Source organism: Euleptes europaea, chromosome 18, assembly GCF_029931775.1.
Source record: "Euleptes europaea isolate rEulEur1 chromosome 18, rEulEur1.hap1, whole genome shotgun sequence".
NCBI lineage: Eukaryota > Metazoa > Chordata > Lepidosauria > Squamata > Sphaerodactylidae > Euleptes > Euleptes europaea.
In genome coordinates, this window is record NC_079329.1 from 15,118,316 (window position 1) to 15,143,722 (window position 25,407).

Below are 25,407 nucleotides of genomic sequence, written 5' to 3' on the forward strand. Positions count from 1 at the left end.
CAAAGGTCTGATTCAGTAGAAGGCAGTACCAATGCTGATTTCTCCACACCCATCTCTCCCCTGGACATCACAGACTCTTCTGCATACCACACCTAATCCCATCACGCCTGCTATTCACATTTACATACTGTTAACATTTACATACTAATGCTTGTCTGAATTCACTCTCCTCTACTTAAAGACAGATGGATTCACATTCTAGCTGTATCTGAAGAAGTGAGCTGTGGCTCACGAAAGCTCATACCCTACCAGAAAATATTTTTGTTAGTCTTTAAGGTGCTACTGGACTCTTGCCCTTTTCTACTACAGTAGAAGGCAGTGGTTCTTGTAGGTTATCCGGGCTGTGTAACTGTGGTCTTGGTATTTTCTTTCCTGACGTTTCGCCAGCAGCTGTGGCCGGCATCTTCAGAGGAGTAACACTGAAGGACAGTGTCTCTCAGTGTCAAGTGGGTAGGAAGAGTAATATATAGTCAGAAAGGGGTTGGGTTGAGCTGAATCATTGTCCTGCAAAAAGTATCAAAGGTAATGTGCTAATCATTGTCTAAGTATCAAGATAATGTGCTAATGAGGGTGTGGTATGTTAATATGGAACCACTGTATCCTGAAGTGATCTGTTAATGTGCGAAATCCAAAGCTAATCTGCATGGCTATTGTGGACTGTAGTCTTTGTTAGTCCGGAGGTTTTCAGGACAGGAAGCCAAGCCTTATTCATTCTTAAACTCTCTTTTTTTCTAAATATTGTCGAAGGCTTTCACGGTCAGAGTTCATTGGTTCTCGTAGGTTATCCGGGCTGTGTGACCGTGGTCTTGGTATTTTCTTTCCTGACGTTTCGCCAGCAGCTGTGGCCGGCATCTTCAGAGGAGTAACACTGAAGGACAGTGTCTCTTCTTTTCTGTTAAAGTTGTGCTGGTGTTTATGAATTTCAATGGCTTCTCTGTGCAATTGGACAAAACAGTTGGTAGAACTGTCCAGTCTTTCAGTCTCTTGGAACAAGACCCTGTGTCCTGTTTGGGTCAGTCCACGTTCAGCCCCTGCTGATTTCTCAGGTTGGCCAAGTCTGCAGTATCTTTCATGCTCTTTTACCCTAGAAGGCAGCTTCATGTGTTTGGTCCCTTCTTCCTACCTCCACCTGAGACCCCGGAGAGCCGCTGCCGGTTTGAATAGGCAATGCTGCCTTTGATGGACCAAGGGTCTAATTCAGTATAAAGGAGCTTCATGCGCGCTGGCTGGAGCCACCACGCTGTTTAAGGGCAAGACCGTGGTCACTCGGCTGCAATGTCATAACCGCCTTTGGGGGGCGTCTTTCGGCCGCAGGATGCGTGGCCCATCGCGCGCGCTCCTCGGTGCAGACCCAGTTTGTGGGCACTTGGGTGGGGGGAGAGGGGGCGTGTCCGAACAGCGTTTATGCTAATAATCGAATCCCAAGGTCCGGCGGGGAGGGGGAATCCCGAGCGCGGGAGGGCGGGGCCTCGGGTATGCTAATAATGGAACGACAGGGCCGGCCCCGCCGGTTGGAGGGCGGCTGCGAGCGAGCGGGGAGGGGCGTGGCCTGGCGCACAGTCCGGCACCCCCGCCCCGGACGCCACGTGCGAGCCCCACTGCGGCGCAGAGATTATGCAAATGCAGGGGCGGTGGGCGCGGCCGCGGCGTGGAGCGCGCCCACGGAGGGGGACGCCTGGCGGGCGAGGGGGCGGGGCGTATGCTGATGAGGGGGCGGGGCGAGATTGTGAGCTCAGGCGGAGGCGGGTTCGAGCCGGAGGAGGAGCCCGGCGGGGTTTGCAGCAGCAGCAGCGGCAGCAGCGGCAGCAGCGGGCGGAGAGGATGCAGAGCCCGGCCAGCGGCAGCTGACCCCGGGGGGGGAGCCCGGCCATGGCCTTCCTGGGGGGGCCCCGGCTCCTGGACTGGGCCAGCTCCCCCCCACACCTGCAATTCAACCGCTTCGTGCTGACGGGCTACCGGCCGGTCAGCTCCGGGTCCGGCTGCCTCCGCAGCCTCTTCTACCTGCACAACGAGCTGGGCAACATTTACACCCACGGTGAGCCGCGGCGGCGTCTCCCTCCCCCCGCCCCACACCCCCCCGTGCCCTCCCCGCCGCCCCGATCCCGTCCACGCGCGCCGGGCGGCCGAGCCTCCCCGCAGGGCCCTCCTCGCCGTTGCACGCTCCCCGGAGCCCTTGCCTCCCCCCGGCTCCGGGGACCGGACGCCGCCCCCTTTGCGACCCGGAGGGTGTTGAGACCGCCCCCCCCCCCGCCTTGGCTGTCGTCTCTCCCGGCCGGCGTCGCCGTCGCTCGGGGCCTGGATCGCCCCTCCCGAGGGATCTGCAGACCCCCAGCACGCCCCCCCCGCCCTACCCCCAAAAGCCCTCCCACTGAGAGGTAGGGCATCTTGGCCATCCTCTGGACATGGAGTGGGGGAGGTCACTGGGGGTGTCGGGGGGAGGTGGCTGTGGGTTTCCTGCATTGTTCAGGGGGGTGGACTAGATGACCCCGGGGGTGCCTTCCAACTCTATGATTCGCACGCTGGGCTCCCCGGTCCCCCTCCACCTTCCTTCCCCGTGCTTCCGGACTCTTCGTGCAACCTGATCTCAGGTGCAGAAACCCTATTGCAATCTGGCCTCCGCGGGGGTGGGTGGGGTGGGGAGCTGGAGCCCCCCTCCATCTCTCGGCCACCCCCATCTCGAGCGTGGGGTCCCGTCGGCCCCCGATCGTCCATCCTCTTTCCAATGGGGAAGAATGAAAGTGGTCCCCCCCCTCCCCACCCTTCTGGGCGCACAGGGACGCCTCCCAGCCTGAAGGCGAAGTTATTAGATCGAGGTTCGCTTCTAGATCTGGATGCTTCCGTGTCCTTTGGGTTTTGGAGGGCAGCTCCTCAGCTTGGCCTCGGTGTGGTTGGGGAGGAGGGCAGGGGACAGCCTGGGCCATTGATGCATGGGAGGTTTTGCCTTGGATTTGCCGCTCTCTAGATGCACATTGTCCCCATCCAGATTTCCAGAACTCAACAATAAGCCCCCATGCAGAGTTTTGAGAATTTGGAAAATGTGCATCTAGAGAGCGGCAAATCCAAGGCAAAACCTCCCGTGCGTAAATGGCCCTGAAGGATCCAGGCTGGATGGTCAAGCAGGTGCTTCCAGTTCAAAAAGGATCTCTGGGAAGGATGCGGGTAGGGACCGCAGCCTGGGGAGTGCTGCTGCCTATCGGCGTTCAGGGAGGTGAAGCAGGTCTGTGAACAGATTGGCACCTTTTGGGGTTCACGGGTAGGGTCTGGCGTCCCTCTCCTGTGTCCTGGGTCACGGTTCTCCCTGATTCTCACATCTGTGGTACCTGACCCAGATTGTGATGGTGGCACAGGTAGAGAAGGGGGTTCACATGAAGCTCCCTTCTACTGAATCAGACCCTCAGTCCATCAGAGTCAGTATTGTCTACTCAGTCCGGCAGCGGCTCTCTAGGGTCTCAGGCAGAGATCTTTCACATCACCTACTTGCCTAGTCCCTTTAACTGGAGATGCCAGGGATTGAACCTGGGACCTTCTGCATGCCAAGCAGATGCTCTGCCATTGAGCCACAGCCCCTCCCCACTGGCCTCTCCTCCGCACTGTTTTCCTGACCTGAAAGGTTCTTAAGGGAGTCACTATTTGGGCTGTAGGAGAAACCCACAAGTGAACGTGTGAGTTTTCCTAATGGGTCATATAGCATTGTGGGTCAGGAAAATAGCGCGGGGGGGGGGGGGAGACCGACGCTCCTACACCACACGCGCCACAGCCGTGATCCAAATCGAGCACCTCATGCTCAGGAGTGAAGGAAAAGCTGCACCTTGCGTGTGACTCTCACACAAGGCACAGGATGGGGATCCTGGACCCAGCTTGCGTACTGTGTAATGTGTGAATCATCAGGAGCAGCTCGGTCAAAGGGCTTTAAACTCAGGGTATTTTAGACTGAAGGTAAAAGAGCTTTGGAGAACCCAAAGCTGATATGTGATGTTGCCCCTTTTCTGCAATTATTAGTTTTGTAATTTTGTTGGTGGTGAAAATAGGCAAGAACAGAGTTCGCTGATTTCTCTGTTAATTTCTGAGCTGGGGTAGTGGACTGGTTTAATACTATGAATGATAATGCTTAGCACTTGTATTGTGTTTTGAAGTGTTTGGTGCACTTTGCATCTAGTCTCCCAACAACCCTGTCAGGTAGGCTGGTATCGTTACCCCCACATTTGAGGGGAGGCGAAATGGCCCCGTTGTAGCAGAATCCAGGGTTGAGTGAGGTCCCTCCTCCTGGAACTCAGCCACTATGATACACTTATGAGAGTTATGATGAAAGACATCATGCTCTTCCACTGTTGGTTTTTATGAGAGTCTACCTGGAGAGGTACATCCTGCTACGCTGGAGTAAACCACAAAGAAGTTGGATCCATTCTCATTTGCGATTTCATATGGGAACACTGTAGGAGGGCAATTTCTGGGTGGATCTTGTCGCCTGCCAAGGCACCGTTCCTCTCTGGGGATCGTTTCCCATGGCGTAGTGGTTAAGAGCGGTGGGTTGGAGCGGTGGCCTCTAATCTGGAGAACCAGGTTTGATTCCTCACACCACATGAGCGGCAGATGCTAACTTGGTGAACTGGGTTGATTTCCCCACTCCTACACATGAAGCCAGCTGGGTGCCCTTGGGCTAGTCACAGCTCTCTCAGCCCCACCTGCCTCACAAGGGGTCTGTTGTGGGGAGGGGAAGGGAAGGTGATTGGAAGCCAGTTTGATTCTTCCTTAAGTGGTAGAGAAAGTTGGCATATAAAAACCAACTCTTCTCTTCCTCCTCCTCCGCAGAGCCTTCCCAAGAGGACCAGGAAAGTTTCTAGCCCTCGCCAGTGCTGCCAGCTGTGTTAACCTGGGTGGTGTGTTGAGTGCTGGAAAAAAAATACAGATAGAAATTTGGGGAGATGGGAAAGGGAAACGTAAACGTATCTCCAAGTCTTGTTCAGGTTGCAGCCTGCCAGCCCAGCACAACTTGATAGTCTCCACTCGGGGACTCTGTCAAACACCAGACCTTCGCTGCATGCCAAGCACAGTGAAAACAGAGGTGTAGTCTTGATTCATAGCTAGCAGGTTCCATTTGGTGGCTTACAAGAGAGGCAGGCCGAGTTTAGACAGACTAAGGGGAGAGAGCAATAATGATACTAATGTTAACAACAGTATCTAGCATTGTTGGGAGCGTTCACAGTAATTTTTACATTCTTACAACAGTCCTGCAAGGCAGGATGCCATGGCTATCCCCGTGTGGCAGACCACAGGTTGCCTGAGGTGATCTGTGTTGGGGAGAAAGCTTAAACTAGTTTTCCAAACTGCTGCCCTGCACTACAGCTCATAGTTGAAGGAATGCCATAAAATAGGAATTCCAGAAGAGTATGTGTTGCCCCCCCCCAAATAAAAAAGGTGTCTTATGATAACTTAAAGACTGATAATTTGTTAGTCTAAGATGCCACAAGACTTATCTTTCTTTAGTGTTGGGGTTCAACTCTGGCACCTGTGAAGTAACTGATGTGTCCCTTGAGCATGTGCAGAGTGCATTTCCCTCATCACTGCAGCATCTCCCTTCTACCACAAATTGGAATTGCGAGGTCCCCAGTTGATAGGTAAAGGTTCCAGGTTCCCCAGCACCTCTTTCTTAAGGGCGGGCAGCGTGAATACCAGCATGACAGCCAGTGCGATATGAGTGTCAGAGTAAGATCTGGAGACCCTGGTTTGTATCCCCAGTCTGCCACGGAAGCTTGCTGCTTGACTTTGGGCCAGTCTCTGTCTAGTCTGCCCCACAGGGTTGTTGTGATGATTTTAAAAAATGGAGATGGGGATAATAGTGTAATAAGCTGCTTTGGGTCATATAATAGTTGGAAAGGGCTATACAGCCCATCTAGTCCAACCCCCTGCTCAATGCAGGATCAGCCTAGAGCATCCCTGACAAGTGTTTGTCCGGCCTCTGCTTAAAGACTACCACTGAGGGGGAGCTCACCACCTCCCAAGGTAGCTGATTCCCCGGTCAAGCAAGTCTTACCGTAAAAAATAAATAAATCCCTAATATCCAGCCGGTACCTTTCCGCCTGCAAATTATACCCATAGTTGCGAGTCCTCTCCTCTGCTGCCAACAGGAACAGCTCCCTTCCCTCCTCTAAGTGACAGGCCTTCCAATACTTAAAGAGAGCAATCCTGTCCCCCCCTCAACCTCCTCTTCTCCAGACTGAACATTCCCAACTCCCTCAGTCCCCATTGGGGTGAAAAGCTGGGTATAAATATCTAAACGCATACAAGTGGGAGCATATTTCAGCTGCATTTTTGCTTGAGGTGGTTAGGAAAAGAAACAAACAAAAGCGAGGCAAGTTAGGCAACAGTTGCAGGATGACTTCCTCTTAACCCGTCCTTAAGAGCCACTGGATGAACCAGCTTTCTGCGGAAGGGTAAAACTCGCCTGCCTTCCGTTCTTATCTGTCGCACGGCGGATCTGGGCGGCTGCTTGCCTTGATTCACCCCGGCTGAACCAAGCCAGCGTGAGAGTGGTTAAGAGTGGTGGTTTGGAGCGGTGGACTCTGATCTGGAGAACGGGGTTCGATTCCCCACTCCTTCCACATGAGCGGCAGAGCCTAATCTGGAGAACTGGGTTTGTTTCCCCACTCCTGCACATGAAGCCAGCTGGGTGACCTTGGGCGAGTCACAGCTCTCTCAGCCCCACCTACCTCACAGGGTGTCTGTTGCAGGGAGGGGAAGGGAAGGTGATTGTAAGCCGGTGATTTGAGTCTCCCTTAAGTGAAGAAAGTCGGCATGTAAAAACCAGCTCTTCACCTTCTTCTGGAGGGATGAGTGCGCCGCGGCAACACCAGCTCACGCCTGCTGGAGAACAAGCTGGTAGAGTCCAGCTTGGACTGTTCTTTTGCGCTACAAACAACAAAACCCTCCTCCCCCCCCCCCAACCCGGGCTGCCTTTGACTTGCTCTGCTGGTATTCTGTTTACTGGGAGTTTTTTAAGAGAGCCCTTCCCCTCCCTGCAGTTAGTCACGGTGCAGCCGATTCCACCACATTGTTCTGCGTGTTTGAACAAAGTTTGAGTGAAGGCATCTTTTGGGATGCTCTAGATCCAGTGGGTAAGGGGAGGTGGCGTGGTATAGCCCTGTCTCATTAGATCCCGAAAGCTAAGCAGGGTTGGCGCTTGGAAAGAGGCTGCCAAGGAAGGGGATGGCCAAACACCTCTGCTAAATCACTTGCTTTGAAAGCCCACAGCGGGGGTCACCATAAGTTGGCTGTGACTTGTGACTTGACGGCACTTTATGCACACACGGATCCCGACCCCTGCTCCTTGAGAACCGCAGCCTAGGCAAGATCCAAATCTTGCCCCGGTGCCCGCTCAAGGTGTTGCACCGCTCATGTACTTAGAGTCATAGAATCACAGCATTGGAAGGGACCACCAGGGTCATCTAGTCCAACCCCCTGCACGAGGCAGGAAATTCACAACTACCTCCTCCCCCACACTCCCAGGGACCCCTGACTCCATTCACAGAAGATGGCCAAAAGACCCTCCAGGAACTTCAGTTTTCTTATTTCATGTTGAATAAATATGAAAAGATGTTGAGAGTTGAAAAAGCTTTTCAAATAGTGTGATTTGAGTTTAATTTTTTAAGAAATGAGCTGAGAGGTAAAGGGATAGTATAGGGGGGGGCAAAGCCTTTTGCATCTATTACAAGCTAGGTAAGTAGTCAGGACTTTTTTTTTTTAGTTGGATTTTATACCCCAATTTTCTCTACCTTTTAAGGAGAATCCAACCGGCTTATAATCGCCTTCCCCGGTTCTCAACAAACACCATGTGATGTAAGTGGGGCTGAGAGAGTTCTGAGAGAACTGTGACTGGCCCAAAGTCACCAGCTGGCTTCATGTGGAGGAGCGGGGAATTGAACCCGGTTCTCCAGATTAGAGTCCGCCGCTCCTAACCACTACACCACACTGGCTCTCCCATAGACCTCCTGTAGAGTGGGCTGGAACCCCTTTGGCTGGTGCAGAGCTTTGGTGAGGGACTTATTTCTTTGTTCAGGTGTGCCACATATCACTGTGCTGAGGCAGGCGGTATCCATCCGCATGCTTACAAATAGACCTTTACGACCATGAGGACTAGTGACCTGCTCCGTTTTAATAAAAGAAACCTGAAAAGTCAGGAACTTGAATTTATAATCCACCGATGAACTCTGTGCTTCTCCTGTGCGGTCGCATAGCCCTGAGGCAATAAGTATCTGGCTTTGCATGCGCTCTTATCTGTTCTAGCTTTGGCCTTGCGGTTCCTGAGCTCTCCTCGTGTCAAATTGGGATCAAAGAGTAACAGGAAATGGTGGTGCAATCCTTGTGGCTGACCGTCGAGGGGAAAGAAAGAGGTTGTAAAGACTCGGTAAACATTTCCCAACCCAGTTCTTGAAGAAAGCAGTCAAAGGCAACAACAGCAACAGAGCGCGCACGTACACTTGAGGGTTGTGAGCGTTCGAGGGATCAACGTCCCCTCAGACAGCCAGGACTCTTAGGTTTCTGCCAAGCTCCCTATGAGGAGCGGTTAAAACACTTAGGGCTGTTTAGCTTGGAAAGAAGGCGGCTAAGGGGAGACATGATAGAGGTCTATAAAATTATGCATGGTTTGGAGAGAGTGGACAGGGAGAAGCTTTTCTCCCTCTCTCATAATACTAGAACGCGGGGTCATCTGTTGAAGCTGGAGGGGGAGAGATTCCAAACTGATAAAAGGAAGCATGTCTTCATGCAATGCATAGTTAAATTGTGGAACTCCCTGCCCCAGGATGTGGTGATGGCTACCAACTTGGAAGGCTTTAAGAGGGGAGTGGACATGTTCATGGAGGAGAGGAGTATTCATGGCTACTAGTTAAAATGGATACTAGTCATGATGCATACTTATTCTCTCTGGGATCAGCATGCCGAATATACTAGCTGCTGTGGAACACAGGCAGGATGGTGCTGCTGCAGTTGTCTTGTTTGGGGGCTTCCTAGAGGCACCTGGTTGGCCCCTGTGCGAACAGACTGCTGGACTTGATGGGCTTTGGTCTGATCCAGCATGGCTTTTCTTATGTTCTGCTCTGAAAGAAACCCCGTTCCTCATTGTGGAATCCCTGCGCGTTGCAAAGGATTTTGGGCTGTTTTCAAGAGGGTGCCCTGGCTTGCTCAAGGCGCTGGCCAACCTAAGAAGCCTAGCCGCCAAGAACATACCCTAGACCGCTACCAACACTCCCCTGTGGCTTCCTGTCTCGAGGGAGGTTGGTAATAATGGGCACTGGTTTCAGGGTCCCCCTTTGTCAGCTGCCTGAGCAAGGCAGTAGGGTCTCACAGGAACACAACTGGAAAACTGCTGGGTTTAGAGGGATCTCGGTGTGTGTGGGGTGCAAACTGGGATGACTCGGCTCAGAACGCTGGAGGTGTTGGCTTGAAGGAAGCCGGTAAAACGGCTTTGCTGAGCAAACTAGAACTCTGCGTGGAAGCTGACTTGATACTGGTTTCCCAGGGGAATTGCCTCGTGGATCCCAAAACAGCTGGTTTGTTAGCATCGGCTGGGTGGGGCTCTCCAGAGACTGGCACGTACTGAACACCTGGGATTTGCTTGGCAGCGTCCGTGCTTGGCAGCGTCTGTGCCTAGGGTCGGGCACCCAAAAAGCAAAGGAAGAAACTGGGGAGGAGCAGGAATTTCCTGGCTGGCTGGAGCCAAAGATTGGTCTCACCCAGTGTTCTGTTTCCAACAGCGGACAGCCAGATACCTCTGAAAGCTCATCAGCTGGTCATGGGGTGGTGGCCGTTCCCTGGAAGTATACTGTCTCTGGACACAGAGGCTCCATTGAGCTGTCAGATAGGCGAAGCTGTTGCTTTACTTTCACCACCAGGCCCCACTTCCTCCAGGATGGGGGTCATAGCTCTCACGTTTCATGTGAAGAAAGTCCCAGGTCCGATCCCTGGAATGTTCAGGTAAAGGATCTTGTATAGCGAGAAAAGCCTTTAACTTCAGATCTTGGTGGGCTGCTGCCAATCAGAGTAGGCAGTGCTGGTTTAGGTGGTGTGATCCCATATAAGGTGGCTTCCGATATTCATTCTCTTATGTTCTGGAGAGTCAAAGTCTCTGCCTAGCCGGCTGTGTTCCCTTAGAGAACCCAGGAGTCCTGCTAAGAATCACCTTTCCAGCCCCCTTGGGTTAAATTCTGTTGATCCTGATTAATCCAAGCAGAGAGAGAAACTCTCTCTCTTTCTCTGCTCTCCTGGCCCACCTTTAAGAACTGGGGGGAGGCGGATGTGGAGTTGCTGTTCCCAAAGGATTAGAAGGGCCTGCTTTTGAGCCCTCCAGAAAACCTTTTAAAGTATTTAATGCCTTCCACTTCTGAGGTTTGTGAGAGGTGCAGCAGAGGGCCAGAGGTGAGAGGCATAGGATTCTTGGTGGCGGCAGCCAGGGATTCTGGTTTTTTCCCGGCCATCCTTTGCCTGGCCAGAAGACCCCGTGAGCCCTCGAGGCCTGTAGAACAGAACCGGGAGTTGTGTTTCCTTCGAGGCTCCAACTGTTCCTTTCCTCTTGAGAGAGCAACTCTTGATCTGGGTAGACCAAGGGAAGAAAGTGGGGGGCTGGGCGTGCTTGTAGACGTGCTTTGTTCCCGTTCCTGACAAATGGTACGTATCGAACTGGATACAATTTGTATCTTGAGCCGGAGCAATAATGTTTTTATTCAGAGGAGTATCCAAATTACCCAGGAGAATAAGTTACCGCCCTGCTATAAATAGGGTTGCCAGCTCCGGGTTGGAAACTTTGGGGGGCGGAGCCTGAGGAGGGCAGGGTTTGGAGAGGTGAGTGACTTCAATGCCATAGAGTCCAACTGCCAAAGAGGCCATTTTCTCCAGGTGAACTGATCTCTGTTGGCTGGCAATCAGTTGTATTAGCAGGAGATCTCTAGCCACCACCTGGAGGTTGGCGACCCTAGCTATAAAGCCCCAGGCTACCCCAGTTGTAGATTAAAAGCTTGTTTTAAAAGAAAGATGTTGAGACAAAAGCATAGCATCCTTTCTTTCTGTTCTTTTCTTTTTAGATGATACGTTTGTATATGGAAACAGGCGCCTTCTTGGAAGAGTTGTTCCCTCCTGGGCGAGGGAATTTTAAGAAGCCAGATTCCAGAGGGGTAGTCACATTGGTCTGTTACAGGGGAAGCAAAACGGAGCCTTGCGGCGTCTTAAAGATTAGCAGTTTTATTGTGGCAGAAGAGTTTGTGGCCTAGAGTCCACTTCATTGGATGCATAAAGTGTAGGGTTGCCAGGCCCCTCTTTGCTACTGGCGGGAAGTTTTGGGGGCAGAGCCTGAGGAGGGCGGGGTTTGGGGAGGGACTTCAGTGCCATAGAGGCCAATGGCCAAAGCAGCCATTTTCTCCGGGGGGAACTGATCTCTGTTGGCTGGATATCAGTTGTAATAGCAGGAGATCTCCAGCTGGTACTTGGAGGTTGGCAACCCTAATGAACACATGAAGCTGCCTTCTACTGAATCAGACCCTTGGTCCATCCAAGTCAGTATTGTCTACTCAGACTGGCAGCGGCTCTCCAGGGTCTCAGGCGGAGGTCTTTCACATCACCTCCTTGCCTAGTCCCTTTAACTGGAGATGCTGGGGATTGAACCTGGGACCCTGTGCATGCCAAGCAGATGTTGTACCACAGAGCCACAGCCCCTCCCCAAATAAATACCCTAATAAAGTGCTGTCTTTGGAGGGGGGAGAGAGACAGAGAAAGAAATGATTGTACACAAGGGGGTCAATTGTCTTTTAACCTCGCTGTTTACAATTTTCTTTCCCCTCGGCAGATTTATGTCCTTGGGCCAAACCGAGGCATGCTTCCTGAGGACGGGCACTTTGGCCCGAGGAAGCTTATGCCACAATAAATCTGTTAAGTTGCCATTTTTTTTGTTTCTCCTAAGATGGTGCTTGCCAGCTGCAGTTTTACAAATGCGTGCAATAAAAATACTTAAAAAAAACATATCTGTTGCCTGATTTAATCAGGGGCTTTTTTTCTTCTTTGGCGGTCAATATTGTTTTCCCCCAATCAATTCCTCCATGAGATTAAATGTTGCTGCTGTAATGAAAACTCATCCCAGCGTAGAAATCAGATGAAGTGGCGGAATGGTTTGGGGTGCTCATAGCGTGTTCCTTTTTGGTGCTCCGGAGAGCATGCGATCCAGTGGAGGGAGAAGGGAGAGAGTAGGGTTGCCAGGTCCTTCTTCACCACTGGCAGGAGGTTTTGGGGGCAGAGCCTGAGGAGGGTGGGGTTTGGGGAGTGGAGGGACTTCAATGCCATAGGGTCCAACTAGCAAAGCTGCCATTTTCTCCAGCTAGTACCTGGAGGTTGGCAACCCTAGAAGAGAGCCCTTGGGGGCAAGATCCTGAAGGGTGCGGACAACACTTTTCCTGAGGCTGAGGGCAGTGGTGATGGGTTTAATTTCCCAGCAACTAGATTGATGGCTAAACTTTAGGCGAAACTATCCTAACTCTAAGCAATGTAAGAACTAAGCCAAGGAAGAGACTTGTAAGAAATGCCCTTCTGGATCAGATCCATGGCCCATCTAGTCCAGCATTGTGGGTAGGGTTGCCAGCTCCAGGTTGGGAAATATTTGGAGATTTGGGGGGCGGAGCCTGAGGAGGGTGTGGTTTGGAGGTGGAATGCCTTAGAGTCCAGTTGCCAAAATGGCCATTTTCTCCAGGTGAACTGATCTCTATCTACTGGACTCTCTCCCGTAGAGTCCAATTGCAAAAGCAGCAACCTGGCCAAACAACCAAGATCAGTTACCCTGGCAAAAATGGCTCCTTTGGAGGGTGGACAATATGGAAATGTACCCCGCTGAGGTCCCTCCCTTCCCCAAACTCCGCCCTCTTCAGGCTCCACCCTCAAAATCTCCATGCATTTCCCAACCCAGAGTAGACAATCCTAGGCTGCATGCACCTGTTTTTCTCTTCGAAGTCATAAGGCCTAGAAACCCGATTCTCTCTCTCTCTCTCTTTTTTGGTGAAATCTGAGAAACTCAGGATGCTGAATCTGTCCTGGATGCTGGAAGTTTTGCTTGTGCAGGGAATTCACAGATGAACAGTAACCCAAGCCCTGGGTATAAGGGGGAAGAGTGAGAGGCAGATGCCAGGGTTTTTGATCGGCAGAATTGGGCTTTCGGGTTAGCTTCATTGCCAATAGAACATAAGAAAAGCCCTGCTGGATCAGACTCAGGCCCATCAAGTCCAGCAGTCTGTTCACACAGTGGCCAACCAGGTGCCTCTAGGAAGCCCACAATAGGGTTACCAGCTCCAGGTTGGGAAATACCTGGAGATTTTGGGGACGGAGCCTGAGGGCACGGTTTGGGGAGGGACTTCAATGCCATAGAGTCCAGTTGCCAAAGCAGCTGTTTTCTTCAGGTAAACTGGTCTCCATCAGCTGGAGATCAGTTGTAATAGCAGGAGATCTCCAGCTAGTACCTGGCGGTTAGAACAATATAAGGCAGCACGAAGGCTCAACACTAAACAAAAATGTATTTACAAGCACAAAATAGCATATAAACAATACAAGTGACAGTGGAGTAAAGGTGAGAGAACACATACAAAATACCATCTGATCCTCTATGTACATAAATATCAAAATGTCCAAGAAAGAGCGGTATACTACGGTGGACTCGCCTACTCTTATCTATTGTGAACTGCGCAAAGACTTTTAGCGTTTTCACGCTGTTTCTTGGACATTTCGATATTTATGTACATATAGGATCAGATGGTATTTTGTATGTGTTCTCTCACCTTTACTCCACTGTCACCTGTATGTTTATATGCTGTTTAGTGCTTGTAAATACATTTTTGTTAAATGTTGAGCCTCCGTGCTGCCTTATATTGTTCTAGCTTTGCTGTTGCAGATTTTTGTCATTGGTTGTAACTCTGTAGTACCTGGAGGTTGGCAACCCTAATTGCCAACAGTGAGTCCCGGTGTTGCATAGGGAGTCCGGGAAGAACCATTCTGAGCTTTTCGGAAGAAGAGCAGGAGAAAAATCAGCCGGCTAGGAAATGGCAGGAAACAAGGTGCTGTAATGGTTTAGGGGCTAGGAGTTGTTGAAAGGAGTCGGCCGGCTGGGGCACGTACGAGCCGAGCCGCAGGCCCTTAGGCGGCTGTGCCAGTAACGTGAGCCGATTCTCTCCACCTCGGTGACTTGGAGGGGCCAAGAGGTGGAACAAGGACAAGGGTGTGGATTTCCCCCTTGCCCCACCCGCCGTGTCCCCCCTGCAAGTGTCTAAAGCAAGACCGGGCTCACTCATCCCCTGGTTGGGAGGATGCCATTTAAATAGCGCGAGAGACACAATCCTTCGGCCCGGCTGGGCTGCAGCTCCTCACCCTTTAAATAGTGCTCCGAATGTTTCCCTCGGGAGCCTTGGGCCAAGCAACGCTGCAGCAAGACGGCAACCCACTTCGGTTCTCTGTGCTCACAGGTGCTGAGAGGTCAAGACTGCCTTTTAAATGGAATTGTTAGAGTGATTCATGGAGGACAGGCCATGGTGGCTAAAGGGAACCTCCACCTTCAGAGGCAGTAAACCACTGAATCTCAGTGCCAGGAGGGAACATCGGAGGAAGCCTCAGCCTCTATTCCCTGTTGTTGTACCAAACCTTTTGAGTCATGGAGGACTTTTCAGGAGAGAAATTCGTCACGGAGCATGAATTTTCACCTAGCACCTATATACTAAACTGAATGACAGTAGTATATTTTTCTTTCCAAGCCCTTCACAGAGCACTAGATGTTTTGTGGAGCACCAAGTGCTCCGTGGAGCTTTGGGAACCACTGCTCTAGAGGAACTGGTTGGCCACTGTGTGAGACAGGATGCTGGACTCGGACCGCTGGTCTGATCCAGCAGGGCTCTTATGTCCTTATGTCATGACTTGGCTACCCAGGGAGAGAGTCCTACCTGGCTGGATCAGACCGAAGTCCACCTAATCCAACGTTCTGCTTCCCACTGAGGAGGCTCCCAAGCACAGGGTGAAAAACATGCCCTGTTGTTTTGTCCCCAGTGTCCAATAAATGGAGGTATACTGCCCCCAGTTGTGGAGGTTCCATATTTTGCCACTAGCCTATGAATTATAGGGGTTTTTTCCCTCCCCAAAATGCTGTCTTAGCTAGTGGTGTGTAATGCAATTTGCAGTCCTGTGTGTGAAGAAATGCCTCCAAATCCTTTTTGGGAGTCTAACTGTTGCCTAAAGGGCTAGCACAGAACCTGTGGAATCTCTTCGTGGCCCTTGGAGGGGTCGACCTTGACGTCGATGGGGAGAGTTGCTTCCTGCGGTCTGCCCCCTAACCTTGTCTCTTGTTGGTAGCACCTTTGCCTTTCCTGCCCCTTGCCTAGAACTGCAGTTAGTGTCTTCCAGATCGCTAGCGATGATCCTGTTAAGAGCTTACTTCCCTTCTCCACCCACCTTCCTGCCAGCCAAGGGTCCAGTGTCACAGGGGGCTGTGGAAAGAGGGCAAATCCTAACCCAGATATGCCAAAATACCCCCCTCCTGGAACTTAAGTGGCTTATACTTGAGGAGCTGCTGACCTCTGAGGGTGGTAAGGAAAGCCTGAACTGAACTCTTCCCATGGATGGGGCCGTAGGCATTTAAAAGTAAAACCTCTAAGCCTCAGCTATAAGTGGATTTGCAATGTTCCCCTCTCCTTCTTAATATCTGGCTATTTCCTCTTCCTTTCCTCTTCCTCTGCCAAAATTTGTATTGTAAACTCCAAGGGGCACAGAACATGGTGAGTGTAGGAGAACACAAGAAAGGCTATGCTGGATCAGACCAAGGTCCATCAAGTCCAGCAGTCTGTTCACAGTGGCCAACCAGGTGCCTCTAGGAAGCCCACAAACAAGATGACTGCAGCAGCATTGTCTTGCCTGTGTTCCACCGCACCCAAAATAATAGGCATGCTCCTCTGATCCTGGAGAGAATAGGCATGCATCATGAATAGTATCAGTTTTTACTAGTAGCCATGAATACCCCTCTCCTCCATGAACATGTCTACTCCCCTCTTAAAGCCTGCAAGTTGGCAGCCATCACCACATCCTGGGGCAGGGAGTTTCACAATTGAACCATGCGTTGTGTGAAGAGATACTTCCTTTTATCAGTTTTGAATCTCTCTCAACCTCCAGCTTCAGCTTCTAGTATTATATGAGAGGGAGAAAAGCTTCTCCCTGCCCACTCTCTCCATACCATGCATAAGAGGAAATTGACCTGGTCAGCCCTTCAGCATTTAGAGAATGTCAGAGGGTAGAGTTGGCTGCTCCTGCGTGGGAAATTCCTAGAGGTTTTTTGGGTGGAGCCTGGGGAAGGTGGGGGTTTGGGGAGGGGAAGAACCTCAGTGGGGTATAATACCAGAGGGCCCCTCCCAAAGCAGCCATTTTCTCCAGGGGGACTGATCTCGGTAGGCCAAAGATCAGTTGTGATCCCAGGAGATTTCCAGGCCCCACACAGAGGTTGGTAACAGTACGAAAGTGATTTTGAGGGAAGCAGTGGGATTTCCAAATTGTTTCTCCCCCTCCAGTTCCTCAGGGACCCCCCACCTTCTTGTTAATAACAAAAGAGCAGATTGGCCCAGCTGCCAGCAATGGAGGTTGCCAATTTGGCAAAGTGGTTATGAGCAGCAGACTCTAATCTGGTGAACCGGGTTTGTTTTCCCACTCCTCCACATGAAGCCTGCTGGGTGACCTTGGGCTAGTCACAGTTCTCTCCAAACTCTCTCAGCTCCACCTAGGAAGGGAAGGTGGTTGTGAGCTGGTTTGATTCTCCTTAAAAGGTAAAGAAAGTCGGTATATAAAAACCAACTCTTCCTCCCCTTCCTCTTATTAGTATTTTTCTGGGATAAAAATTGGGTGTAACCGGGGGGGGGGGGGATGAATGAGAGCCAAGGTTGCCGGCTCCTCTGGGAAACACAGTAGGCAGGTAGAGGGTCTGGAATCCCCCAAACGGCAGCGCCTTGGTCTTTTCCCCGCCTGAGACTCTCTGGCTCAGAGCACGAAATCATCACTGTTTAATGTTACACCATCTCGATGCTTCCGGTTGAGTTATCCGATCTGCGACACGTCCCCTGGGAGGAGAGCAAGGCTGGGATTGCGCTTCCATGGCAGGTCTGTAACAGCAAGTAAAGAGACCTGGGAGAGGAGAGGCCAGAGAGGAGAATGTGGTGCAGGGGGAAACAGGCATCAAATCCCCCCCAGCATCAGCTTTGGTTCCTGGGGTCTCCGGAACAGAATGGGCTGCTTCAAATATTGCTGCCCTTTGCTGGAGATTACAGGCTAGGGAGGTGCCGTGCCTTCATAGCAGAGCATGAACACATGATGCTGCCGTATACTGAATCAGACCCCTGGTCCATCAAAGTCAGTATTGTCTACTCAGACCGGCAGCTGCTCTCCAGGGTCTCAGGTAGAGGTCTTGCACATCACCTACTTGCCTAGTCCCTTTAACTGGAGATGCTGGGGATTGAACCTGGGACCTTCTGCATGCCAAGCAGATGCTCTACCACTGAGCCACTCCCCCTCCCCTTGTGCATGTGCTGTGTATACAGAGAGCCCCCAGGAGCAATCTCTTGTATCTCCAGACACTGAGGAAGAAGAATTGGTTTTTATATGCTAATCTGGTGAACTGGATCTGTTTCCCCACTCCTACACATGAAGCCATCTGGGTGACCTTGGGCTAGTCACAGCTCTCTCAGCCCCACCTACCCCACAGGGTGCGTGTTGTGGGGAGGGGAAGGGAAGGTGATTGTAAGCCTGTTTGATTCTTCCTTAAGTGGTAGAGAAAGTGGGCATATAAAAAAAATAAAACAGACAACTCAACTCTTCGTTCGGGGGGGGGGTACACATGGGGCAGCAGCTGGATGTTCTCCGGCACCTCCTTTGGAGGCTGTGCCTCCTCGGCCCGAACTCTTTCGGCTGTGGTTGTGGAGCTGGCGTTTGAGTCCCGCATCTGTGCCATCAGCAGAATGCACAGTTGCGAGTGATCTGCTGACACGGCTTCCCTGTTGTCCTTGGGACTGTCATCCCGCCAGGTGGGGATGCTGAGAGCCAGCAGGGGCCTGTGTGTGTATGTGTGTATGTGTCTGAACAAAGTGTCTCTCCTTATCAGTGTGCCTGCAGCTGCAATGCAAGGGGGTTGGTTGTGCCAGTTGCCCTCAGCTTTTGCTCGATGGAGGCTTTTATTATTATTTTTGCTGTGAAGTCGCAGCCGGCTTACGGAGACCCCACAGGGTTTTCAAGCGACCCTGGACTGCCTTGGAGGTCTGTCATCCAAATACCAAGCCAGCCTGGTATAGTGGTTATGAGTGGTGGCATATAAAAACCAACTCTTCTTCTAAGCAGAGCTGACCTTGTTCCTGAAACCCCCTCCCCAAACATCTGTGTGATGCCACCACTCTCCCTTCCTTCACATCCCTCCTCGAAACCCACCTTTCCCATGCATCCCCCTCCCCTAATGAAACAAGGCCTGAGCATGTAGAACTGGGATGACCACAGATACCGCCCCCCCTTAACACATGCAGCTGCCTTATACTGAATCGGAATCTTGGTCCATCAAAGTCAGTATTGTCTACTCAGACCGGCAGTGGCTCTCAGGCAGGGGTCTTTCACATCACCTACTTGCCTAGTCCCTTTAACTGGAGATGCCGGGGATTGAACCTGGGACCTTCGGCATGCCAAGCAGATGCTCTGCTACTGAGTAGAGATGGGAAAGCCTGGAAAAAAACCAGAAAAATTTGGGAAAAAACAGGTTTTCCTCTGTTTTTTTTCCAAAGGCGTTTTTTTCTGGGGGAAACAGCTTTGGGAAAAAACGGAAACCCCCCCCCCCCAATTTTTCTGTTTTTTTCCAGGCCTTCCCATCTCTACTACTGAGCCACGGCCCCTCCCCAAAGAGCGGTGGTTTGGAGCGGTGAACTCTGATCTGGAGAACCGGGTTTGACTCCCCACTCCTCCATGAGCGGAGGCTGATCTGGTGAACCATGTTGGTTTCCCCACTCCTCCACATGAAGCCACCTGGGTGACCTTGGGCTAGTCACAGCTCTCTTAGAGCTCTCTCAGCCCTACCTACTTCACAGGGTGTCTGTTGTTGGGAGGGGAAGGTGATTGTAAGTCAGTTTGTGTCTCCCTTAAGTGGTAGAGAAAGTCGGCATATAAAACCCAACTCTTCTTCTTCTTGTCTCCATTAAATCTATTTTAAGCTGATGAGCCCCTCAGGGCCGAGACCTGCCTCCTTGCACCCTGGAGGGCACTGTGCATGGTGATAGGAACAGAAATAACCAAACACTGGCCTGTTCCCTAGGCCCCATCTGCGCTGAGTGAGGTGAGGTCAAAGGGCAACTGGAGGTGTCCAGGGACAGCAGTGCTTCTCAACCTTTCATCTCTGACATCCCACCAATCACTCTGTCATCTCCAGATCTCAAGTAGTAGGCGTTGGCCTTAGAGAGTCACTGCCGGAGTGAACAGGATTGAATGAAATGGACTCAGCTAGCAAGGATCTGCAGCTCGGCGGTAGAGCATCTGTTTTGCATGCCGAAGGTCCCCCGTTCAGTCTCTGTCATCTCCCATTAAAAGGATCAGGTAAAGACACTGACCTGAGACTCTGGCAAGCGGCCCCACTGCCAGCCAGAGTAGATAGTGCTGAGCTAGATGGAGGAATGGCCAGACTTGGTATAAGGCAACTTCACAGAGGGACTAAGGCAGCTTCATACATTATTCTCTCCTTTGGAAGTTTGTAAGCAGAGGCTAGATGGCCATTTGTCAGCAATGCTGATTCTGTGAACTTAGGCAGATTATGAGAAGGAGGGCAGAAAGGGTTGCTCTCGCGGCCCTTTCTTATATGCCCCAAGGTAATGCTGATCACAACTTTGGGGTCAGGAAGCAATTTTCCTCCAGGCCAAATTGGCTAGGGATCCTGGAGGGGTTCCCCCCCCCCCATCTTCTGGGCATGGAGTAGGAGTCACTGTGTGTGTGAGGGTAGAACATAAGAAAGGCCATGCTGGATCAGACCAAGATCCAGCAGACTGTTCACACAGTGGCCAACCAAGTGCCTCCAGGAAGCCCACAAACGACTGCAGCAGCATTATCCTGCCGTGTTCCAAAGCACCTAATATAATAGGCATGCGCCTCTGGTCCTGGAGAGAATAGGTATGTATCATGACTAGTATTCATTTTGACTATTAACCATGGATAGCCCTCTCCTCCATGAACATCTCCACTCCCCTCTTAAAGCCTTCCAAGTTGGCAGCCATCACATCCTGAGACAGGGAGTTCCACAATTTAACTTTGCGTTGTGAATTTCCTGCATTGTGGGCTAGGTGACCCTGGTGGTCCCTTCCAACTCTGATTTTTTCCCAACTGTTCACCCGAAACTGTCCAGCTGGCTGAGTGCTGTTTTTGATAACCTGGTGTGGAAGCGCTGAGGAAACCGCACCCCCTGTGGCGTTTCCCTCACCGTCGTGTGGCTTTTAGAGGGTCAGATGATCTGTGGAAAGAAAAACCCAGCACCCTGGAGCACTAATGGGGTGGAGGTCAAGTTTTTTGTCTAAGGTTATCGCTCTGCACCACTTCCCTGGCGCTTTTAACATGATGCAAGAGTAGATGCAGTGGTGAGAAAACACGGCTTCGCGTTCTGAACTTTCTGTTTGTTGCAGTTGCTAAGGAGCTCTACCAGGGGAAAAAAAAGTTGGCAACCTTTCTGGGCAGCAGGGGCGCTCGGTGCTGTTGCTACCTCTGGGTCTGCTGCTGACTGTCTTCCCTGAGGTCCCTTTTCTGTTTTTGGTTGTAGCGCCCCTAAAGGAGGCCGTTTGTCCTCTTAATAAACTCCAGGGGGGTGTTTATCGTGTCCCTAATTGAGATCTGGCTTCGGGCAGCCTCAATTAGCACGGTAATTGGGCTCAGGGAGACCTAATCTGAGTAAAGCCGCAACCTCCGGAGGGAACAGAGGATGCCAAAGGGGAGAGAGAAGCTGAGCAGGGATAAAGGGTGGGGATGGGACCTGCTGGAGAGAAATGAGCCAGGTTGCAACGTTTGGGGGGTGGGGGTGGAAGGGGGAGCACTCCAGTCCACACGCCGCTCACTTTTCAAAAGAAGCGTGATGGGTTTCTTGAGGAACATTTATCTCAGTGTTTGCTAAGCATTTTCAACAATTAATGCCTTTAGACATTTTCCTGCTTCAACAGATGAGCCGCCTGGGAGATCGTACGTGGGCTCTGCACCGCTTGGCTTTTTCCACTTGACATTTGTGCTCCTTTCGGAGCGTCCTCCGAAGCAAATGCGAGTTGGGAGAAAGGGGAGCGTGTGCAACAGACTGGGTTGCCATAATGTCATCTTTGCCTTTGCTCTTGTGCCTCTGTTAGCGGACTGATGGAGCATCGGGACGGGTTACAGATTTCAGCTTGCATCTGACAGCTTAAGGGGAATGGGAACCAGGTGCATCTTCTCCTCCCTGCTCCCCTCATACATGCTGCAGCTGGCAGATCAGTAAATTTGATCACTCAGGGAATTTCTTCCAGTGTTATGGTATGAGAATTGTGTGGCTGGAAGAAGAAGAGTTGGTTTTTATATGCCAACTTTCTCTACCACTGAAAGAATCAAAACGGCTTACAATCACCTTCCCTTCCCCTCCCAACAGACACCCTGTGAGGTAGGTGAGGCTGACAGAATGTGACTTGCCCAAGGTTACCCCTCTGGCTTCATGTGGAGGAGTGGGGAAACCAACCCGGTTCACCAGATTAGCTTCCGCCATTCATGTGGAGTGGGGAATCAACCCCCCTGGTTCTCCAGATTAGAGTCCACTGCTGCAATCCACCGCTATTAACCACTACACCACACTGGCTGCAGTTGGAGGGCAAGACATTGTACAAGGGGAGGGGTTAGAGGCCTAAAACTGGAGAAAAGATCTAGAGGATAACTGATGGCAACCCCGTAGGGTTTTCAAGGCAAGGGACATTCGGAGGTGGTTTGCCATTGCTTGCCTCCACATCACGACACCTGGTATTCCTTGGAGGTTGTGTGTCAAGTGCCGTCAAGTCGCTTCTGACTCATGGCAACCCTGTGAATCAATGTCCTTCACAAAGTCTTATCATTGACAGCCTTACTCAGGTCTTGCAAACGGAGGGCCGTGGCTTCCTTCATAGAGTCAATCCATCTCGGTTGCCCATCCAAATACAAACCAGTGCTGACCCTGTTTCGCTTCTGAGATCCAACAAGATCAGGCTAGCCTGTGGCTATCCAGGTCAGGGGGATAACCTTTACATTGCTCCATTTATGTAGGAGGTATCCAGTGGGTTGCCAGGTGGGATGGGTAGGTTCCAGTGCTGTCTCTAATTACAGACTGAATAGTGGGCTGGCTTTCCCCTCTCTCCCCCGTTACCCTTTCCTCTCCCTTTTTCTGTCTTCCAGGTATCCCTCTGCTGGGGTTTCTCTTCGTGATGCCCTTGACCATTCCATGGGCCCGCATCTCAGTAGCATGGCTAGGAATAGCACACTACCTGGCTTGTATCTTCCCACAGCTGGGCAGTGTGCTTTACCACCTCTTCATGAACCACGAGGGAGGCCCGGCCGTTTACCACACCTTGCTCACCCTTGACATGTGTGGGGTATGCATGGTCAACACCTTGGGTGAGTGAGTTAAGGGTGTGTTCTGTGAGGGGGGCAGTGGCCTGGGATGGGTCAATGCTTATTGCCTGATGGGGAGGAAGCATGTGGGAAGCTGGATCATTGGTCCCTGAAAAAGAAGTGGACGGGAAGGCCAGGGGAGGAATGGGCCAAACTGAATCTGGTTATGTCCATTAAAGGTCCAAAGTTTTAGTGGGGGAAATTGGTGGGGCTTGGCGAAGGCTGGGTACTTTGCATGCAGAGGGTTACATCTAACTGGTTTTTCTGCTGGAGAAAAAGTGAGAAGCATGTAATAAATACATATATAAAATTAAGTGTGTCAATGTCAAATCACAGAAACACAACGCATAGTTAAATTGTGGAACTTCCTGCCCCAGGATGTGGTAATGGCTTCCAACTTTAAGAGGGGAGTGGACATGTTCATGGAGGAGAGGGCTATCCATGGCTACTAGTCATGATGCATACCTATTCTTTCCAGGATCAGATGAGGTGCTTTGGAACACAGGCAGGATGCTACTGCTGCAGTCGTCTTGTTTGTGGACTTCCTAGAGGCACCTGGTTGGCCACTGTGTGAACAGACTGCTGGACCTTGGTCTGATCCACATGGCCTTTCTTGTGTTCTTAAACGGCTTGATTACATGTATTTGGATTACAAGACTTTGAAAGTTACAATTGCTGTGCAAAAACTACTTGACTACATATATCTAAGTAACAGATCTCCGTTGACCACTTAAAAAAGGCTGTACAGGGGATCGTGGGTCCTGCACAGAGAAAAGCTGCTTGTGATGGGGACTTTAATAAGGAGAGCAATTGGGTGAGATGGAGTCAGAAAGCTGGCTGGATCCAGCCCAGATTCAATCCAGTTAAAGGTTCCCAGGGTTGTGGAAGATCTTTCTCTTCTGCCTGAGATCCTGGACAGCTGCTTCCAGTCAGAAGAAACAGTACTGAGCTGGGTGGACCAATGGCCTGATTCGATATAGGACAGTTCCGTATGGGCAAACCTGGGTAGGTTTGAGGAGCAAATTGCTGCTTCCTGAGAGGGTGGTGTGGTTAACATTATAAATTAGGGACAAAATAATAATTATATTAGAGGACAAAATAATAATTTGCATGCCATCAAGTCACACCCGACTCATAGGACCCCAGGATCATGGGGCTTTTGAGGCAAGAGGTGAGCAGAAGTGGTTTGCCAATACCATCCTCCTCATAGCAATCCAGGTCTTTCTTGGTGGCCTCCTATCCAAGTACTAACCATTGGGGAGGGGCAGTGGTTCACTGGCAGAGCATCTCCTCGGCGTGCAGAAGGTCCCAAGTTCAATTCCCGGCATCTCCAGTTAAAAGGACTAGGCAAGTAGGTGATGTGAAAGACCTCCGCCTGAGACCCTGGAGAGCCGCTGCCGGTCTGAGTAGACAATACTGACTTTGATGGACCGATTGTCTGATTCAGCATAAGGCAGCTTCATGCGTTCATTGCTGACACTGCTTAGCTTCCAAGCTCTGACGAGAACAGACTAGGCTTAGTAGGCTGTTGCAAAAGCAAACCAACGATTAGTTGTGCTAACCTCTCTTTCACCCGCAGGTGCTTTGCCCATCATATATTGCACGCTGGCCTGCAACCCTTTTCCCCGTGCCGTCGCCCTGCTGGCCTACACAGCCCTTTCCACCTATGCCATCATTTGCGCAGTGACTGCCCGCTCCAGTGTGCGGCGTCTGCAGTCCTTCGCCTGGCAGGCCCTCTTCCGCTTCTTCTTCTTCTACCTACGCTGGGTGGGACTGGGCACCGGCCACCCTTCCTCTCTGCGTTTGTACCTTGTAATGGATGGCTTAGCCCTCCTCGGGGGCGTCATCAACATCTCCAGAGTACCCGAGCGCTGGAAGCCGGGCCGCTTTGACTACTGGTTCAACAGCCATCAGATTATGCACGTTCTGGTGGTGGTCAGCATCCTCTATCTCCACTGGGGTGTAGTAGCTGATCTACAGTGGATTGCCAACTATGCCTGCCCGACGGAATGACCGCAACGTGGCCACCCCTTTCCACAGAAGAACTCCACTGATCGAGATGGGAGGACTTCTGAGGTGTGGGCCGTTAAGTCCATTGTTCAAAGTCTTCTACAAGGGCTGATGGACATGGAAGAACACATGTAGTGTCTTCTGGATAGAACCTGCTTGGGTTTTGTTCCTAGGGGCTGTATTTTTCCATTGGTTGAATACTTGCGGATCAACACCTGTGGGATTTGGATGCTTCCAGTTATACAACAATGGATTTCCATTGGTTGAGGTGCTTCTAGAACAGCTTGTGATGTTCAGCTGTTCTTCCAAATTACCACCAAGGTGAGATGGGGAAAGTGGACAATGGTTCTTTGATGGTTGATGTTCAATCTTCTATGCTGTAGGAAATCATTGGCTTTATTGATACAAAGGTTCTTCAGGAACTTAAGAGTTCTTACGTCAACTCTCATTGGCTGTACACCTTTCCCCATTACCATAGATAATGTTGGCTGTGGTGGTGGTTTTGGAAGAATATCATTGGACATCCCTTTTTCTCCATCTGTTTTTTGGGGGATGTATGCACTTGGAAGAAGAGGGATTTAGTAGAAGATGGCTTGTTTTTTGGGTACAGCTTCTCTGCTTTATAGAGACAGTTATTTAATAGACTTTTTATCCAGGTATCTTTCAGACACCATGCAATACTTTTCTTATTTTTTTAAAAAGGGCTGGTTAGACACCTGGGTATTAAGGTCTGCTGCACTGAATGGTATG

The 25,407-nt window shown here is 51.1% G+C and overlaps 1 protein-coding gene across 1 annotated transcript; it reads left to right on the forward strand.

The window, feature by feature from the left end:
* The first annotated feature begins 1,844 nt into the window (after positions 1-1,844).
* On the forward strand, positions 1,845-25,044 carry PAQR4 (progestin and adipoQ receptor family member 4). Its single transcript, XM_056864769.1, has 3 exons — positions 1,845-2,035; positions 22,432-22,650; positions 24,227-25,044. The coding sequence occupies exons 1-3, from the start codon at positions 1,870-1,872 to the stop codon at positions 24,658-24,660; spliced, it is 819 nt and encodes a 272-aa protein (XP_056720747.1). The 5' UTR covers positions 1,845-1,869; the 3' UTR covers positions 24,661-25,044.
* The last annotated feature ends 363 nt before the right edge of the window (positions 25,045-25,407 follow it).

Bases quoted from the DNA above. Each gene is read 5' to 3' on its own strand.
- PAQR4 (XM_056864769.1), top strand. From the start codon at position 1,870: ATGGCCTTCCTGGGGGGGCCCCGGCTCCTGGACTGGGCCAGCTCCCCC. The intron at 2,036-22,431 runs GTGAGCCGCGGC...TCTGTCTTCCAG, and splicing joins GGGCAACATTTACACCCACG to GTATCCCTCTGCTGGGGTTT. The intron at 22,651-24,226 runs GTGAGTGAGTTA...TTTCACCCGCAG, and splicing joins ATGCATGGTCAACACCTTGG to GTGCTTTGCCCATCATATAT.